The sequence below is a fragment of the Pseudophryne corroboree genome, chromosome 1 (assembly GCF_028390025.1).
Source record: "Pseudophryne corroboree isolate aPseCor3 chromosome 1, aPseCor3.hap2, whole genome shotgun sequence".
Classification (NCBI taxonomy): Eukaryota; Metazoa; Chordata; class Amphibia; order Anura; family Myobatrachidae; genus Pseudophryne; species Pseudophryne corroboree.
The window spans coordinates 21,016,354-21,036,939 of record NC_086444.1 but is presented as its reverse complement, the minus strand read 5'-3'; the positions used below and the strand labels follow the sequence as shown (position 1 = coordinate 21,036,939).

The window sequence follows — 20,586 nt, the reverse complement described above, 5'->3', positions numbered from 1 at the left end:
ATTAGTAGCTGCACTCCCTGCACCTATGCCCTTGGCCCACGTGTATATACCGCTGCACCTGTGTATAATGCCCATGTGTATATACCGCTGTAGCTGTGTATATTGCTCACGTGTTTATACCGCTGCACCTGTGTATAGTGTCCACGTGTATATACCACTGCACCTGTGTATAATGCCCACATATATACTGCTGCACCTGTGTATAATGCCCATATGTATATCCTACTGCCCATGTGTATAATGTCCACATGTATATACTGCTGCACCTTTGTATAATGCCCACATGTATATACTGCTGCACCTGTGTATAATGCTCACATGTATATACCGCCGCACCTGTGTATAATACCCACATGTATATACTGCTGCACCTGTGTATAATGCCCACAAGTACCATTGAGCTCATATTTTGTGTGTATATCTGACTCTGGTACTAGCCAGTGCCTCTCCAGCCATTTATCTCACTGCATGTCTCTGCCCTGTACTCTGGATAAAATACAATAAATACTTGCAATAAAATTATTTTTTTCTTAAATTCACATTATTAACTTTATTGGACTGGAACAGAACAGAGCACGGTCAGAGATTTGATTAGACCAGAGCTGGCACAGAGGGTGGTGAGGAGAAGACTTTGAGACACAAGCCAATAATGAAGAGCGGTTGTGAGACAGAAAGAGCAGCGTTACTTCCTCCACCCACAGAGAGAGACCGTTTCCCAAGTATTAAGTGTTGCTGAGGCTCATTGCACCGTCCAGGAGGAGACAGGCCGAATGGTGGTCAAGCCGTTAGTCCTCATCCGGCATATCCTGTAACCAGGGACATTTACAATTTGACTGACATGGTACAGAATCGGCCACGGATGCAGCAAGATCCACAGGGAGATGCCAGCATTCGTGGGAAGTCGGTCCGCTCTCACAGACCAAACACATTAGGCACTGGCAGACTCGGCAAGGGAGGCGTCTGCAAAATAAACACCAGATAACACAAATTATCCAATAAGTTGGTTTTACATTTACAAAACAGAAATAAATAGAAACATAAAAACTCAGAGGCCCGATTCAGATGTGGTTGGAGAGGCTACCGCTGCTGCTACATAAACTAATATGGTAATGCAACGGGGGCGTCACACTTACATAGAAACAGCAGCGACAGCAGTAATATGGTAATGCAGCAGAGGGCGTCACACTTACACAGAAGCAGCAGCGACAGCAGTAATATGGTAATGCAGCAGAGGGCGTCATGCCTACACAGAAGCAGCAGTGATAGCAGTTATATGGTAATACAGCAGGGGGCGTCACACTTACATAGAAGCAGCAGCAGCGATAGGAGTAATATGGTAATGCAGCAGGGGGCGTCACACTTACATAGAAGCAGTAGCGACAACAGTAATATGGTAATGCAGCAGAGGGCGTGATGCCTACACAGAAGCAGCAGTGATAGCAGTTATATGGTAATGAGTAGGGGGCTTCACGCTTACATAGAAGCAACAGCGATAGCACTAATATGTTAATGCAGCAGGGTGCGTCATGCTTACACAGAAGCAGTAGCAATAGCACTAAAATGGTAATGCAGCAGGGGGCGTCACACTTACATAGAAGCAGCAGCGACAGCAGTAATATGGTAATGCAGCAGAGGGTGTCATGCCTACACAGAAACAGCAGCGACAGCAGTAATATGGTAATGCAGCAGGGGGCGTCACGCCTACACAGAAGCAGCAGCAATAGCAATAATATGGTAATACAGCAGAGGGCGTCACACCTACACAGAAGCAGCAGCAATCGCAATAATATGGTAATGCAGCAGGGGGCGTCACACTTAGAAGCAGCAGCGATAGCAGTAATATGGTAATGAGTAGGGGGCTTCACGCTTACACAGAAGCAACAGCGATAGCACTAATATGTGAATGCAGCAGGGTGTGTCACGCTTACACAGAAGCAGTAGCGATAGCCCTAATATGGTAATGCAGCAGGAGGCGTCACACTTACATAGAAGCAGTAGCGATATCGCTTATATGGTAATGCAGCAGGGGACGTCATGCTAACATAGAAGCAGCAGAGATAGCACTAATATGGTAATGCAGCAGGGGGCATCACTCTTACATAGAAGCAGCAGTGATAGGACTAATATGATAATGTAGCAGGGGGCGGCACGCTTACATAGAAGCAGCAGTGATAGCACTAATATGGTAATGCAGCAGGGGGCGTCATACTGACATAGAAGCAGCAGCAATAACGCTGATATGGTAATGTTGCAGGGGGTGTCACACTCACATAGAAGCAGCAGTGATATCGCTAATATGGTAATGCAGCAGGGGTCATCACGCTTACATAGATGCAGTAGTGATAGCAGTAATATGGTAATGCAGCAGGAGTCATGCTTACACAGAAGCATCAGCAATAGCACTAATATGGTAATGCAGCAGGGGGCGTCATGCTTACACAGAAGCAGCAGCGATAGCACTTATATGGTAATGCAGCAGGGGGTGTCATGCTTACACAGAAGCAGCAATAGGAATAATATGGTAATGCAGCAGGAGGCATCATGCTTACACAGAAGCAGCAGCGATATCACTTATATGGTAATGCAGCAAGGTGCTTAACGCTTACACAGGACCAAAAGCGATAGCACTAATATGTTAATGCAGCAGGGTGCATCACGCTTACACAGAAGCAGTAGCGATAGCACTAAAATGGTAATGAAGCAGGGAGCGTCACACTTACATAGAAGCAGTAGCGATAGTGCTTATATTGTAATGTACCAGGGGGCGTCACGCTTACACAGAAGCAGCAGCAATAGCGCTAATATGGTAATTCAACAGGGGGCGCCACGCTTTCACAGAAGTAGCAGCAACATTGCTAATATGGTAATGTAGCAGGAGACGTAATGCTTACATACAAGCAGCAGCGTTAGCACTAATATGGTAATGCAGCAGGGGGCATCACTCTTACATAGAAGCAGCAGTGATAGGACTAATATGATAATGTAGCAGGGGGCGGCACGCTTACATAGAAGCAGCAGTGATAGCACTAATATGGTAATGCAGCAGGGGGCGTCATACTGACATAGAAGCAGCAGCAATAGCGCTGATATGGTAATGTTGCAGGGGGTGTCACATTCACATAGAAGCAGCAGTGATATCGCTAATATGGTAATGCAGCAGGGGTCATCACGCTTACATAGATGCAGTAGTGATAGAGTAATATGGTAATGCAGCAGGAGGAGTCATGCTTACACAGAAGCATCAGCAATAGCACAATAGCACTAATATGGTAATGCAGCAGGGGGCGTCACGCTTACACAGAAGCAGCAGCGATAGGAATAATATGGTAATGCAGCAGGAGGCATGCTTACACAGAAGCAGCAGCAATATCACTTATATGGTAATGCAGCAAGGTGCTTAACGCTTACACAGGACCAAAAGCGATAGCACTAATATGTTAATACAGCAGGGTGTATCACGCTTACACAGAAGCAGTAGCGATAGCACTAAAATGGTAATGAAGCAGGGAGCGTCACACTTACAGAGAAGCAGTAGCGATATTGCTTATATTGTAATGTACCAGGGGGCGTCATGCTTACACAGAAGCAGCAGCAATAGCGCTAATATGGTAATTCAACAGGGGGTGCCACGCTTTCACAGAAGTAGCAGCAACATTGCTAATATGGTAATGTAGCAGGAGACGTAATGCTTACATACAAGCAGCAGCGTTAGCACTAATATGGTAATGCAGCAGGGGGCATCACTCTTACATAGAAGCAGCAGCTACAGCACTAATATGGTAATGCAGCAGGAGGTGTCACACTTACATAGAAGCAGTAGCGATAGCAGTAATATAGTAATGCAGCAGGGGGCGTCACACTTACACAGAAGCAGCAGCAATAGCGCCAATATGGTAATTCAGCAGGGGGCGTCACACTTGCATAGAAGCAGCAGCGATAGCAGTAATATGGTAATGCAGCAGAGGGCGTCACGCCTACACAGAAGCAGCAGCGATAGCAATAATATGGTAATGCAGCAGGGGGCGTCACGCTTACACAGAAGCAGCAGCGATAGCAATAATATGGTAATGCAGCAGGGGGCATCACTCTTACATAGAAGCAGCAGCTACAGCACTAATATGGTAATGCAGCAGGAGGTGTCACACTTACATAGAAGCAGTAGCGATAGCAGTAATATAGTAATGCAGCAGGGGGCGTCACACTTACACAGAAGCAGCAGCAATAGCGCCAATATGGTAATTCAGCAGGGGGCGTCACACTTGCATAGAAGCAGCAGCGATAGCAGTAATATGGTAATGCAGCAGAGGGCGTCACGCCTACACAGAAGCAGCAGCGATAGCAATAATATGGTAATGCAGCAGGGGGCGTCACGCTTACACAGAAGCAGCAGCGATAGCAATAATATGGTAATGCAGCAGGGGTCGTCACACTTAGAAGCAGCAGCGATATCAGTAATATGGTAATGAGTAGGGGGCTTCACACTTACACAGAAGCAACAGCGATAGCATTAATATATGAATGCAGCAGGGTGTGTCACGCTTACACAGAAGGAGTAGTGATAGCACTAAAATGGTAATGCAGCAGGAGGCGTCACACTTACATAGAAGCAGCAGCTACAGCACTAATATGGTAATGCAGCAGGAGGCGTCACACTTATATACAAGCAGCAGCGATATCGCTTATATGGTAATGCAGGAGGGGACGTCATGCTAACATAGAAGCAGCAGTGACAGCACTAATATGGTAATGCAGCAGGGGGCGTCACTCTTACATAGAAGCAGCAGTGATAGGACTAAAGTGATAATGCAGCAGGGGGCGGCACGCTTACATGGAAGCAGCAGTGATAGGACTAAAGTGATAGTGCAGCAGGGGGCGGCACGCTTACATAAAAGCAGCAGTGATAGCACTAATATGGTAATGCAGCAGGGGGTGTCATACTGACATAGAAGCAGCAGCAATAGCGCTGATATGGTAATGCAGCAGGGGGCGTCACTCTTACATAGAAGCAGCAGTGATATCACTAATATGGTAATACAGCAGGGGTCATCACGCTTACATAGATGCAGTAGTGATAGCAGTAATATGGTAATGCAGCAGGAGGCATCATGCTTACACAGAAGCATCAGCAATAGCCACTAATATGGTTATGCGGCAGGGGGTGTCACGCTTACACAGAAGCAGCAGCGATAGCACTTATATGGTAATGCAGCAGGGGTGTCGCGCTTACACAGAAGCAGCAGCAATAGCAATGATATGGTAATGCAGCAAGAGGCATCATGCTTACACAGAAGCAGCAGCGATAGCACTAATATGGGAATGCAGCAGGGTGCTTAACGCGCTTACACAGGACCAAAAGCTATAGCAGTAATATGTTAATGCAGCAGGTGCATCATGCTTACACAGCAGTAGTGATAGCACTAAAATGGTAATGAAGCAGGGAGCGTCACACTTACATAGAAGCAGTAGCGATATTGCTTATATTGTAATGTAGCAGGGGGCGTCACACTTACACAGAAGCAGCAGCAATAGCGCTAATATGGTAATTCAACAGGGGGCGTCACTCTTGCATAGAAGTAGCAGTGATAGCAGTAATATGGTAATGCAGCAGGGGGCGTCACACTTACATAGAAGCAGCAGTGATAGCAGTAATATGGTAATGCAGCAGGGGGCGTCACACTGACATAGATGCAGCGGTGATGGGAGTAATATGGTAATACAGCAGGGGGCGTCACACTGACATAGATGCAGCGGTGATAGGAGTAATATGGTAATACAGCAGGGGGCGTCACACTGACATAGATGCAGCGGTGATAGGAGTAATATGGTAATACAGCAGGGGGCGTCACACTGACATAGATGCAGCGGTGATAGCAGTAATATGGTAATGCAGCAGGGGGCGTCACACTTACATAGAAGCAGCAGTGATAGCAGTAATATGGTAATGCAGTAGGGGGTGTTACACTTACATAGAAGCAGCAGCTACAGCACTAATATGGTAATGCAGCAGGGGGCGTCACGCTTACATAGAAGCAGCAGTGATAGCAGTAATATGGTAATGCAGCAGGGGGCGTCACACTGACATAGATGCAGCGGTGATAGGAGTAATATGGTAATACAGCAGGGGGCGTCACACTGACATAGATGCAGCGGTGATAGGAGTAATATGGTAATACAGCAGGGGGCGTCACACTGACATAGAAGCAGCAGTGATAGCAGTAATATGGTAATGCAGCAGGGGGTGTTACACTTACATAGAAGCAGCAGCTACAGCACTAATATGGTAATGCAGCAGGGGGCGTCACGCTTACATAGAAGCAGCAGCGATAGCAGTAATATGGTAATGCAGCAGGGGTCGTCACGCTTACATAGAGGCAGCAGTGATAGCAGTAATATGGTAATGCAGCAGGGGGCGTCACGCTTACATAGAAGCCGCAGTGATAGGAGTAATATGGTAATGCAGCAGGGGGCGTCACACTTACATAGATGCAGCAGTGATAGCAGTAATATGGTAATACAGCAGGGGGCGTCACACTGACATAGATGCAGCGGTGATAGGAGTAATATGGTAGGCAGGCAGCTAGAGATGTGCACTTGAAATTTTTTGTGTTTTGTGTTTTGGTTTTGTGTTCGGTTCCGCGGCCGTGTTTTGGGTTCGACCGCGTTTTGGCAAAACCTCACCGAATTTTTTTTGTCGGATTCGGGTGTGTTTTGGATTCGGGTGTTTTTTTCAAAAAACACTAAAAAACAGCTTAAATCAGAATTTGGGGGTCATTTTGATCCTAAAGTATTAATAACCTCAAAAACCATAATTTCCACTCATTTTCAGTCTATTCTGAATACCTCACACCTCACAATATTATTTTTAGTCCTAAAATTTGCACCGAGGTCGCTGGATGACTAAGCTAAGCGACCCTAGTGGCCGACACAAACACCTGGCCCATCTAGGAGTGGCACTGCAGTGTCACGCAGGATGGCCCTTCCAAAAAACACTCCCCAAACAGCACATGACGCAAAGAAAAAAAAAGAGGCGCAATGAGGTAGCTGTGTGAGTAAGATAAGCGACCCTAGTGGCCGACACAAACACCTGGCCCATCTAGGAGTGGAACTGCAGTGTCACGCAGGATGGCCCTTCCAAAAAACACTCCCCAAACAGCACATGACGCAAATAAAAATGAAAGAAAAAAAGAGGTGCAAGATGGAATTGTCCTTGGGCCCTCCCACCCACCCTTATGTTGTATAAACAGGACATGCACACTTTAACCGACCCATCATTTCAGTGACAGGGTCTGCCACACGACTGTGACTGAAATGACGGGTTGGTTTGGACCCCCACCGAAAAAGAAGCAATTAATCTCTCCTTGCACAAACTGGCTCTACAGAGGCAAGATGTCCACCTCATCATCATCCTCCGATATATCACCGTGTACATCCCGCTCCTCACAGATTATCAATTCGTCCCCACTGGAATCCACCATCTCAGCTCCCTGTGTACTTTGTGGAGGCAATTGCTGCTGGTCAATGTCTCCACGGAGGAATTGATTATAATTCATTTTAATGAACATCATCTTCTCCACATTTTCTGGAAGTAACCTCGTACGCCGATTGCTGACAAGGTGAGCGGCGGCACTAAACACTCTTTCGGAGTACACACTTGTGGGAGGGCAACTTAGGTAGAATAAAGCCAGTTTGTGCAAGGGCCTCCAAATTGCCTCTTTTTCCTGCCAGTATAAGTACGGACTGTCTGACGTGCCTACTTGGATGCGGTCACTCATATAATCCTCCACCATTCTTTCAATGGTGAGAGAATCATATGCAGTGACAGTAGACGACATGTCCGTAATCGTTGACAGGTCCTTCAGTCCGGACCAGATGTCAGCATCAGCAGTCGCTCCAGACTGCCCTGCATCACCGCCAGCGGGTGGGCTCGGAATTCTGAGCCTTTTCCTCGCACCCCCAGTTGCGGGAGAATGTGAAGGAGGAGATGTTGACAGGTCGCGTTCCGCTTGACTTGACAATTTGGTCACCAGCAGGTCTTTGAACCCCAGCAGACTTGTGTGTGCCGGAAAGAGAGATCCAAGGTAGGTTTTAAATCTAGGATCGAGCACGGTGGCCAAAATGTAGTGCTCTGATTTCAACAGATTGACCACCCGTGAATCCTTGTTAAGCGAATTAAGGGCTCCATCCACAAGTCCCACATGCCTAGCGGAATCGCTCCCTTTTAGCTCCTCCTTCAATGCCTCCAGCTTCTTCTGCAAAAGCCTGATGAGGGGAATGACCTGACTCAGGCTGGCAGTGTCTGAACTGACTTCACGTGTGGCAATTTCAAAAGGTTGCAGAACCTTGCACAACGTTGAAATCATTCTCCACTGCGCTTGAGACAGGTACATTGCACCTCCTATATCGTGCTCAATTGTATAGGCTTGAATGGCCTTTTGCTGCTCCTCCAACCTCTGAAGCATATATAGGGTTGAATTCCACCTCGTTACCACTTCTTGCTTCAGATGATGGCAGGGCAGGTTCAGGCGTTTTTGGTGGTGCTCCAGTCTTCTGTACGTGGTGTCTGTACGCCGAAAGTGTCCCGCAATTCTTCTGGCCACGACAGCATCTCTTGCGCGCCCCTCTCGTTTTTAAAATAATTCTGCACCACCAAATTCAAGGTATGTGCAAAAAACATGGGACGTGCTGGAATTTGCCCATATTTAATGCACACACAATATTGCTGGCGTTGTCCGATGCCACAAATCCACAGGAGAGTCCAATTGGGGTAAGCCATTCCGCGATGATCTTCCTCAGTTGCCGTAAGAGGTTTTCAGCTGTGTGCGTATTCTGGAAACCGGTGATACAAAGCGTAGCCTGCCTAGGAAAGAGTTGGCGTTTGCGAGATGCTGCTACTGGGGTCGCCGCTGCTGTTCTTGCGGCGGGAGTCCATACACCTACCCAGTGGGCTGTCACAGTCATATAGTCCTGACCCTGCCCTGCTCCACTTGTCCACATGTCCGTGGTTAAGTGGACATTGGGTACAACTGCATTTTTTAGGACACTGGTGAGTCTTTTTCTGACGTCCGTGTACATTCTCGGTATCGCCTGCCTAGAGAAGTGGAACCTAGATGGTATTTGGTAACAGGGGCACACTACCTCAAGAAATTGTCTAGTTCCCTGTGAACTAACGGCGGATACCGGACGCACGTCTAACATCAACATAGTTGTCAAGGCCTGAGTTATCCGCTTTGCAACAGGATGACTGCTGTGATATTTCATCTTCCTCGCAAAGGACTGTTGGACAGTCAATTGCTTGGTGGAAGTAGTAAAAGTGGGCTTACGACTTCCCCTCTGGGATGACAAATGTTGTCCGCATTTCTGGTGAAATACTTCCACACCGAAGAGCTGATTTTTTTGGTATTTTCACCAGGCATGTCAATGGCCATATTCCTCCCACGGACAACAGGTGTCTCCCCGGGTGCCTGACTTAAACAAACCACCTCACCATCAGAATCCTCCTTGTCAATTTCCTCCCCAGCGCCAGCAACACCCATATCCTCCTCATCCTGGTGTACTTCAACACTGACATCTTCAATCTGACTATCAGGAACTGGACTGCGGGTGCTCCTTCCAGCACTTGCAGGGGGCGTGCAAATGGTGGAAGGCGCATGCTCTTCACGTCCAGTGTTGGGAAGGTCAGGCATCGCAACCGACACAATTGGACTCTCCTTGTGGATTTGGGATTTCGAAGAACGCACAGTTCTTTGCGGTGCTTTTGCCAGCTTGAGTCTTTTCATTTTTCTAGCGAGAGGCTGAGTGCTTCCATCCTCATGTGAAGCTGAACCACTAGCCATGAACATAGGCCAGGGCCTCAGCCGTTCCTTGCCACTCCGTGTGGTAAATGGCATATTGGCAAGTTTACGCTTCTCCTCCGACAATTTTATTTTAGATTTTGGAGTCCTTTTTTTTACTGATATTTGGTGTTTTGGATTTTACATGCTCTGTACTATGACATTGGGCATCGGCCTTGGCAGACGACGTTGCTGGCATTTCATCGTCTCGGCCATGACTAGTGGCAGCAGCTTCAGCACGAGGTGGAAGTGGATCTTGATCTTTCCCTAATTTTGGAACCTCAACATTTTTGTTCTCCATATTTTAATAGGCACAACTAAAAGGCACCTCAAGTAAACAATGGAGATGGATGGATACTAGTATACTTATGGATGGACGAGCGACTGCCGACACAGAGGTAGCTACAGCCGTGGACTACCGTACTGTGTCTGCTGCTAATATAGACTGGATGATAATGAGATGAAATTAATATATATATTATATATATAATATCACTAGTACTGCAGCCGGACAGGTATATATATTTATTATGTAATGACTGATGACGGACCTGCTGGACACTGGCCCTCATTCCGAGTCGTTCGCTCGTTAAATTTCTTCGCATCGCAGCGTTTTTCTGCTTAGTGCGCATGCGCAATGTTCGCACTGCGACTGCGCCAAGTAAATTTGCTATGAAGATAGTATTTTTACTCACGGCTTTTTCTTCGCTCCGGCGATCGTAGTGGGATTGACAGGAAATGGGTGTTACTGGGCGGAAACACGGCGTTTTATGGGCGTGTGGATAAAAACGCTACAGTTTCCGGAAAAAACGCAGGAGTGGCCGGAGAAACGGGGGAGTGTCTGGGCGAACGCTGGGTGTGTTTGTGACGTCAAACCAGGAACGACAAGCACTGAACTGATCGCAGATGCCGAGTAAGTCTGAAGCTACTCTGAAACTGCTAAGTAGTTTGTAATCGCAATATTGCGAATACTTCGTTCGCAATTTTAAGAAGCTAAGATACACTCCCAGTAGGCGGCGGCTTAGCGTGAGCAACTCTGCTAAATTCGCCTTGCGAGCGATCAACTCGGAATGAGGGCCACTGTCAGCTCAGCAGCACCGCAGACTGCTACAGTAAGCTACTATAGTAGTATGTATCAAGAAGAAAGAGAAAAAAAAAAAAAAACACGGGTAGGTGGTATACAATTATGGATGGACCAGCGACTGCCGACACAGAGGTAGCTACAGCCGTGGACTACCGTACTGTGTCTGCTGCTAATATAGACTGGATGATAATGAGATGAAATTAATATATATATTATATATATAATATCACTAGTACTGCAGCCGGACAGGTATATATATTTATTATGTAATGACTGATGACGGACCTGCTGGACACTGTCAGCTCAGCAGCACCGCAGACTGCTACAGTAAGCTACTATAGTAGTATGTATCAAGAAGAAAAAAAAAAAAAAAACACGGGTAGGTGGTATACAATTATATATATATTATATACAATTATATACATATATATATATGTATATACATTATATATATATATATATATATATATATATATATATATATATATATATATATATATATATATATATATTAAACTGGTGGTGATTAATTAAACTGGTGGTCAGGTCACTGGTCACACTATCAGCAACTTGCAAGTAGTACTCCTAAGCAGACAATCACAATATATACTGGTGGTCAGTGTGGTCACAATGGCAGTGTGGCACTCTGGCAGCAAAAGTGTGCACTGTACGTTAAAATATGTACTCCTGCTCTCAGACTAACTGCTCCCCACTGTCTCCCCCACAAGTCAGATATACACAGTCACACTATCACTTCAGCAAGTAACCTAACTAGTACTCCTCCTAATGCTCCCCAAAATTACTAAAATACTGTGTCTCTCTCTACTCTAGTCTCACTCTCTATAAACGGAGAGGACGCCAGCCACGTCCTCTCCCTATCAATCTCAATGCACGTGTGAAAATGGCGGCGACGCGCGGCTCCTTATATAGAATCCGAGCCTCGCGAGAATCCGACAGCGGGATGATGACGTTCGGGCGCGCTCGGGTTAACCGAGCAAGGCGGGAAGATCCGAGTCGCTCGGACCCGTGTAAAAAAAGCTGAAGTTCGGGCGGGTTCGGTTTCCGAGGAACCGAACCCGCTCATCTCTAAGCTAGTATCCAACTGTAACGTAAAACAGCAGCTGTCTAGTGCTGTTCTCCTTCTCTGCGGACGCTGCTCCTTTAGATGTAAATGAGTAGCATGACGTCACTCACTTTAGGAAGTGCAAACTGAGCTGGGACGGACTCCGTGTGCGGAGGATGGAGACATGTTTGAGCATGCGGGGGCCGACTTCCCGCCTGCCACATCTGATGTCTTAGACCCATCATCAGCGGTTCTGACAATACCCTATCAGTCCTCCTAGAAATTACCTGCAAGAGTTAAATCTGGGAGGCCAAGTGCATCAGTGGGGATGAATTGGCTCCAAACTGAAAAAAATTAAATATATTTAAAAAAACTAAAACAAAATAAAACAAAATAAAACCTTGAAACATCACATAAGTGGTTTCCATCAGGAGGCACGTAGGAAATGTGGTGGGGCAGAGGTCCTTTGAATAAGCTGTTAAGCAATAAAACAAAAATAGCTCTGCATAGTTGCAAAAAGAGATATTACACCGTGTGGAATAGATCTGCCAGACTGCTGGCAAGACCTCTAAAGCGCCAAGAGATTTAGGACATATATCCCTGCAATTACAGTCAACAGTGGTAATACTTAGGAACGGCCCAACCATTATGTCAGATACGCAGCCTTATAGAGCGCCACGCTGATGAGGGAGGAGTCACTGCCTTCATCATCCCCGGACTGCTAGTGCTAGCTGACCATAGTGCCGGCCCCTGGAAACCTGCAGCACATGGGGATCACCTTACACCTGTGCGGCTCCCACGATCCTCCTTTCCACTGAGTTCCAGGACGTCCTCGGCCTCAAAGGTCTATGATCACCTGCTGCATCACTTCACTGTTGACCCCCAGGGCCCAATGACCGCCTGGAGATGCCCGTCACCCTCGTTATCACCACCGGGCTACTTGCTCTGCCTGCTGCTGCATCCTCAGATGGGCTCACAGACAGCCTAAAGCATGCACCCCTGCCACTCTGCCTGCAAAGAGAGCACGGATCGCGGGGTAAGGTGAGCCGGGAGTCCGGAGAGAGAAAGCACTGGGACAGGGTAGCATGCTGCAGGCGCCATCTTGCTGCTGGTGAGAGCAGAGCCACCAGTACAGCCTAGTTTGCCACCTACTGCCTGCTTATGCGACTGGTTGCAAGTGTAATAGCGCCAGGCCTGGGAGGAAATTCCCAGGGCCCTATCCCACTGGGACGCCTTCCACTGCCGATTCTGCAGCTGGCTGCCAGCTACATTGCCTCCCCAGTCACCTACTATCTCCCTATCACCCCTGCCTCCGCAGTTACCTACTATCTCCTTGTCACCACTTCCTCCCCAGTCACCCACTTTCTCCCTTTCACCCCTGCTTCCCCTGTCACCTACTAGCTCCCTGTCACCCCTGCCTCCGCAGTAACCCACTTTCTCCCTGTTACCCACTTTATCCTTGTCACTGCTGCCTCCCCAGTCACCCACTATCTCCGTCACCCCTGCCTCGGCAGTCGCCTACTACAGTATCTCCCTGTCACCCCTGGCTCCCCAGTTACCTACTTTCTCCCTGTCACCCACTATCTCCTTGTCACCACTGCCTCCCCAGTCACCTACTATCTCCCTATCACCCCCGCCTCTGCAGTAACCCACTTTCTTCCTGTCAACCACTATCCCCATGTCACCACGGCCTCCACAGTCACCCACTTCTCCCTGTTACCCACTGTCTCCGCAGTAACCCACTATCTCCTTGTCACCACTGCCTCCCCAGTCACACACACTATCTCCCTGTCACCCCTGCCTCCGCAGTAATCCACTATCTCCCTGTCACCCCTGCCTCCCCTACTATCTCCCTGTCACCCCTGCCTCTACAGTCACCCACTTTCTCCCTGTCACCCACTGTCTCCTTGTCACCACTGCCTCCCCAGTCACACGCTATCTCCATCACCTACTATCTCCCTGTCACCCCTGCCTCCCCAATCACCCACTTTCTCCCTGTCACCCCTGCCTCCGCAGTAATCCACTATCTCCCTGAAACCCCTGCCTCCCCTACTATCTCCCTGTCACCCCTGCCTCTACAGTCACCCACTTTCTCCCTGTCACCCACTGTCTCCTTGTCACCACTGCCTCCCCAGTCACACGCTATCTCCATCACCTACTATCTCCCTGTCACCCCTGCCTCCCCAATCACCCACTTTCTCCCTGTCACCCCTGCCTCTGCACTCGCCTACTATCTCTCTGTCAAACCTGTCTACCCAGTTACCTACTTTCTCCCTGTCACCCACTAACTGCCTGTATCCTTAGGGGTACTATTATGTGGCCACGCCCCTTCCTTGTGAGACCACAACTCTTTTGCGGCGCACGCAGAGAGCACGCAACGTCCTTTTTAAAAGTTTATTCTATCAAGGGGCGCCAAAATCTATATTCGCTTACCAAAAAAATTAAGCTTGGGCCAGCACTGGGTGCACTATAAGTACCCCAGTAACTTTCATGTGGTGAACCGTCTTTGTTAGCATGGTTTAATTGCATAAACTGATTTTAAGATGGTGCACCACACGTACTATAGATGCCGAGGCTCAGGATCCTGACACCCACTTGGTAAGTATACTACCCCAAATCCCTAATCCTCTTTTCCAGCTTAACCCCGACCTCCACCCCCCGCCCACCCTGCAGCCTAACCCTAACCTTCCCTAATGGTGCCTAACCCTAACCCTCCCCACAGCCTAAACTTAATCCTCCCTTCCCCGCAGTCTAACCCTTACCCTCCCCGGTGGTGTCTAACCCTCACTCTCCGCAGCCTGAACCTAACCCTCCAGCCACCGCAACCTAGTGCTCCCCAGTGGTCTCTAACCCCCCTCCCCACAGCCTTAACCTAACCCTCCCATCCCCTCCTCCCACAGCCTAAACATAACCTCCCCCTCTCCCCGGTAGCCAGTCTTGAGTCACGGCAGACATTCATTTGGGATTCCTGCATTCGAGAACCCAGCGAAGGCATTTTGCTCCATGTTGGGATCCCGGCGTCTGTATTCCAAGCAGTGTTGGGTTCCGTATAGTCCATTAATCTGACCCACACAATTTTACAATGCTTTTGGTCACCTGTTGTAACCTCATTGATTTGCTAAATAAAATAGTGTTGTTGTATCCTTCTTATGTTGTCAAGTCATTGTGTCTGATGGGAAAAAAAATCACCAAGAGGCCTGCCTCTTTCATCACACCCTGATACTGGTCCTTGTAGTGGTATTACACTAGTCGAATTCACCTAGCTCCGCTTCAGATGGCGTTAGCAGCTGTAGCTATGGGTTACACTCCACGGGAAATACAATGAAAACCCTCCCTGGAAAGGGCATCTACCCGCGTGGTCAGTAGCGACAAAGAGAAATATACAAAAGGTGGAAACAGACACACAGTGGAGAGGTCACGCCCTCATTCAAAGTTGTTCGCTCGCTAGCTGCTTTTAGCAGCCGTGCAAACGCTATGCTGCCACACTCTGGGAGTGTATCTTAGCTTAGTAGAAGTGCGACCGAAAAGGATCGCAGCGCTGCTACAAAAAAAAAAAAAAAAATTGTGCAGTTTCAGAGTAGCTCCAGACCTACTCCTTCCTTGCGATCACTTCAGACTATTTAGTTCCTGTTTTGACGTCACAAACACGCCCTGCGTTCGGCCAGCCACTCCCTTGTTTCCCCAGCCACTCCTGCATTTCTACACACACTCCCCGAAAACGGTCAGTTACCACCCAGAAATACCCACTTCCTGTCAATCACTCAACGATCAGCAGTGCGACTGAAAAGCGTCGCTCGGCCTTGTGTGAAACTACATTGGCTTTTGTGAAAGTATGTTGCGCGTGCGCACTGCACAACCTATGGATGCGCAGAAGTGCCGATTTTTTTGACTGAACGCTGCGCTGCGAACGAAAACAGCTAGCGATCAACTCCGGATGACCCCCATTGTCTTCTGCACAGGCTGCAGGACGCACAGTAACAAGTCCCATCTATTGTAGAGGAAACTGGCGGGCGGGAGACGAAGGGAAGTGAAGGTGGGGTCAGGAACACACAAGTTAGGTAGTTAATGCACACCTGGTCCAGCTGCATCTACGAGACCACACTGAAATAGGCAATTGACCATACCCTTTGGTCGCGCAGAGTAGCCACAGGAGCTGAGATGCTGGCACCATGTTTTCAGTGTACAAGATTGCAGATATTTGCTGAGACACACCCCGAAAGCGGTCACGACACACCTGCTTTTTTGCCACCTCTTCCCGTTACCTCCCCGAACTGGTCCCTGACTGTCAATCAATTTGCGAATAATCCTCACTGCGAGAGATTTCACAAAGGCACATTGGTGCATGCATAGTCGGACGATAATCGCTCAGCTGCATAAATAGCGGCATTAGATACATCTCTACATCAGGCCTATACGACTCTAAATTGCATGTAATTGCCCCAAGTTGCAGCTGCTGACGCCGACGCATGCACAGTTTGTTAGGAATTGCGAGATCTGTGCGTTACTAGAATTGCACACAACACTCAATCAGGCCCTGAGTTTGTTTGATGGAACTGTATGACAAGCTCAAGACAAAGAGATTGCTTAATCCAGTGCCATTATTTCTTATAACAGGCTCAAATCTTACCAGCAGGGGCCTCACTTTCCTTGGGCTGGTCGCTAGGTGACGCTGAGGAGTCAACAACGGGATCTGAAAAAAGAACACAGAGTGGTCAGGCGTGCTATGGGACGTCCAGTTCTACACAAGTAACAGAATTATAGCTAACCGAGCAGTGTTCTTACCCTCTCCGGCTGTCGCCACATCACCGGCATCTGCTGTCACCTGACAGGCATCTGTTGGCTCACTAACATCTGTCACCACCTCAATGTTTACTGTTAGTGCCTCACTGGCATCTGGTGTCACCTCCTCAATGGCTACTGTCGTCGCCTCATTGGCATCTGGTGTCACCTCCTCAATGACTACTGTAGCCGGTTCACTGGCATCTAGTGTCACCTCACTAGCTTTTGTTGTTGGCTCACCGACATCTATTGCCGCCTCACTGGCTCCTGCCGTTGCCTCACTGGCATCTGGTGTTGCCTCACTGGTTCCTGTTGTCGGTTCACTGGCATCTTTCGGCACCTCACTGGTTCCTGTTGTCTCACTGACACCTGTTTCTGCCTTACTGGCATCTACCGGTGCCTCTTTACTGGCTCCCGTTGTTGCCTCACCAGCATCTGTTGCCTCCTCACTGGCTCCTGTCTTTGCTTCACTTGCTTCTGTTGTTGCCTTACTGGAATCTGTTGTTGAATCACTGGCTTTTGTCGTCACCTCATTGCCACCTGCTGCCACCTCAGGGGCGCCCTCATCTGGCTCTTTAGAGGTATCTGGCTTAAGATCTGTGTGTAGATGAAATGAACACCAAGCAGGTAAGTCAGAGGTTCCCAAACGGTGTGCCGTGGCTCCCTGGGGTGCCTCGGGACACTTGGAGGGGTGCCCTGGGTTGGTGGTCCAGGACCAATTCAAATTATTCATGGTCAATATAATAGGCAAAACCAGTACTGGCGGCTGCCAGTCATAAAATATGTGACCAATCAGAAGCAAATCCTGTCCCTCACCACACACCTGACCCTAAGGATGACCTATAAACGCCATCTATTTAATGTAATATTTCTTTCTAAATTTCTCAATAAGAAATTTTTGGCCTAGGGGTGCCGTGAAAAAAATTCTAATATTCTAGGGCGCCGTGATACAAAAAAGTTTGGGAACCACTGGGGTAAGTGAGATATCGGCATTTTATCAGTCTCGCTCAACTTCACATAAAACTTTGTGTTAGGACTTAATCAAATAAACTTCAGAAGTGAATAGATTGTGTTGTCATCACAATATACCACTTGTAATCGGAAGGCTAGTCCACCTGTCTGCTACCCTGTTGGTGAACTTATTCTTTCTGAAATCTCTCCGAATCTTGATCCCTCTCCAATTTTAGAATGAAATGTAATAGTCTGCGAGTTGTAGGCTGTACGGGACTTTGTGCAGGTATGCCCGTATTTTTAAAGCGGCAATCATTTATTTATTAACAGTTTCTTACATATTCCGTTGCGCTTTACAATTGGAACAACAGTAATAGAACAAAACTGGGTAAAAACAGACAGACATAGAGGTAGGAAGGCCCTGCTCGCATACTTACACTCTATAGGGAAATAGGCATTGGACGTAAAAGTGGGTGAAAACCTGGGATCCAGTGATCATCAAGCAGTATGGTTCAGCATTAAGACAGAGACTGACTCGTCCCATACAAAAATAAAGGTGTTGGATTTTAGGAAGGCTGATTTTGTAGGGATGGGAAAATGTGTAAGCGATTCTTTGGCAGAGTGGAGGAACTTGGAAACAGTGCAGGAGAGGTGGGAAACATTCAAATGTGCAATATTGAAGGCAACAGACCTTTGTATCAAAACTGTTAGGAAAAACACAAGGAAAAGGAAGCCAGTGTGGTTTGCAAAAGAAGTAGCAAATATTGTGAGAGCAAAAAAGATGGCTTTTAGGAAATATAAGCAGACACAAAATAATGAAGACAAAAATATATACAGGTTGAGTCTCCCTTATCCAAAATGCTTGGGACCAGAGGTATTTTGGATATGGGATTTTTCCGTATTTTGGAATAATTGCATATCATAATGAGATATCATGGTGATGGGACCTAAATCTAAGCACAGAATGCATTTATGTTTCATATACACCTTATACACACAGCCTGAAGGTAATTTTAGCCAATATTTTTTGTAACTTTGTGCATTAAACAAAGTGTGTCTACAGTCACACAATTCATTTATGTTTCATATACACCTTATACACAAAGCCTGAAGGTCATTTAATACAATATTTTTAATAACTGTGTATTAAACAAAGTTTGTGTACATTGAGCCATCATAAAACAAAGGTTTCACTATCTCACTCTCACTCAAAAAAGTCCGTATTTCGGAATATTCCGTATTTCGGAATATTTGGATATGGGATACTCAACCTGTATCTTGTTAGACAGAAGGAGACAAAGAAGGTAATCAGATGTGCAAAGGCACAAGCTGAGGAGAAAATGGCCCAGTCAGTGGGTAAAGGAGGCAAAACTTTTTTTGTAAGTGAAAAGAGAAAAACAAAAGGCGGAATTATAAAACTAAAGACGGACACTGGGAGTCTTGTTGAAGGAGACAATTTAATAGCAGATCATCTTAATGATTATTTTTGCTCAGTATTTACTACTGAAAGAGAGGGGAAGGGGCCACAGTTAAGTTGCAGGGATATTCAGGAAAATGAAACAAGTACATTTACAGAGGAGAAGGTCCTAACAGAACTCTCAAAGCTGAAAGTGGACAAATCTATGGGGCCAGATGGGATACATCCAAGGATACTAAAAGAACTTAAAGAGGTGCTGGTAGCACCATTGACAGAATTATTCAACCAGTCATTAGCTACAGGAGAAATTCCAGGGGACTGGAAAAGAGCAAACGTAGTCCCACTGCACAAAAGTGGAAGCAAGGAAGAGGCAAACAACTACAGACCAGTGAGTCTTACATCAGTAGTAGGGAAATTGATGGAAACACTCTTAAAAGAAAGAGTTGTAGATTATCTGAAATCCGGCAATTTACTGGATCCCAAACAGCATGGATTCACTGGGGGGAGATCATGTCAAACAAATCTTATTGACTTTTTTGATTGTGTGACTAAAGTGATGGATAAAGGTGGAGCCATGGATATAGCTTATCTAGACTTTAGTAAGGCTTTTGACACAGTTCCACATCGCAGACTGCTAAATAAACTTGAAAGTTTGGGATTGGATATTAGGATTATTGAATGGATAAGATCTTGGTTGAAGGATAGAAAACAGAGAGTTGTGGTAAATGGAGTGCATTCGCAAGAGGGAAATGTTACCAGTGGAATACCCCAGGGATCTGTACTTGGACCAGTGCTTTTTAATATCTTTATTGGTGACATTGCAAATGGCATTAAAGGGAAAGCATGCCTTTTTGCAGATGACACAAAGGTATGCAACAGGGTAGACACACCAGGTGGGGTAAAACAAATGATTGAGGATCTAGGTAGACTAGAGGAATGGTCAAGAGTCTGGCAATTACAGTTTAATGCCAAAAAATGCAAAATCATGCACTTGGGTCTCAAAAATCCTAAAGCTAAATACAGTATTAATGGCACTATACTGGAAACTACTGAGGAGGAAAGGGATCTAGGAGTCACTATTTCAGATGACTTAAAAGCAGGTAAGCAATGTAACAAGGCAATGAGGAAGGCTAGTAAGATGCTTGGCTGCATTGGGAGAGGAATCAGCAGCAGAAAGAAAGAAGTAATAATGCCACTGTATAGGTCATTGGTACGGCCTCATCTAGAATACTGTATTCAGTTCTGGAGGCCATATCTTCAAAAGGATATTAATACATTAGAAACTGTACAAACGAGGGCAACTAAAATGGTGCATGGCCTACATCACAAAACATACCCAGAAAGACTAAGAAATCTCAATATGTATAGTTTGGAGCAGAGAAGAGAAAGGGGGGACATGATAGAAACTTTCAAATATATGAAGGGTTTTAACAAAGTCCAGGAGGGAAACATTCTCCAAATG

General features: G+C 46.8%; 1 protein-coding gene across 11 annotated transcripts in view; it reads right to left on the bottom strand.

The window, feature by feature from the left end:
- Positions 1-519: 519 nt before the first annotated feature.
- Positions 520-20,586, bottom strand: part of LOC135054110 (cell surface glycoprotein 1-like) — a 46,725-nt gene continuing 26,658 nt past the window's right edge. For 10 of the 11 annotated variants that reach the window (XM_063957540.1, XM_063957537.1, XM_063957543.1 and 7 more), the window contains 4 exons: positions 16,760-17,353; positions 16,605-16,667; positions 12,265-12,321; positions 520-960 (listed from right to left, as the gene is read on the bottom strand). In XM_063957540.1, the coding sequence (XP_063813610.1) occupies positions 929-960; positions 12,265-12,321; positions 16,605-16,667; positions 16,760-17,353 (746 nt within the window). In that variant the 3' untranslated portion in view covers positions 520-928. The remainder of the gene's footprint in view (positions 961-12,264; positions 12,322-16,604; positions 16,668-16,759; positions 17,354-20,586) is intronic. The other variant, XM_063957538.1, reaches the window with a different exon arrangement.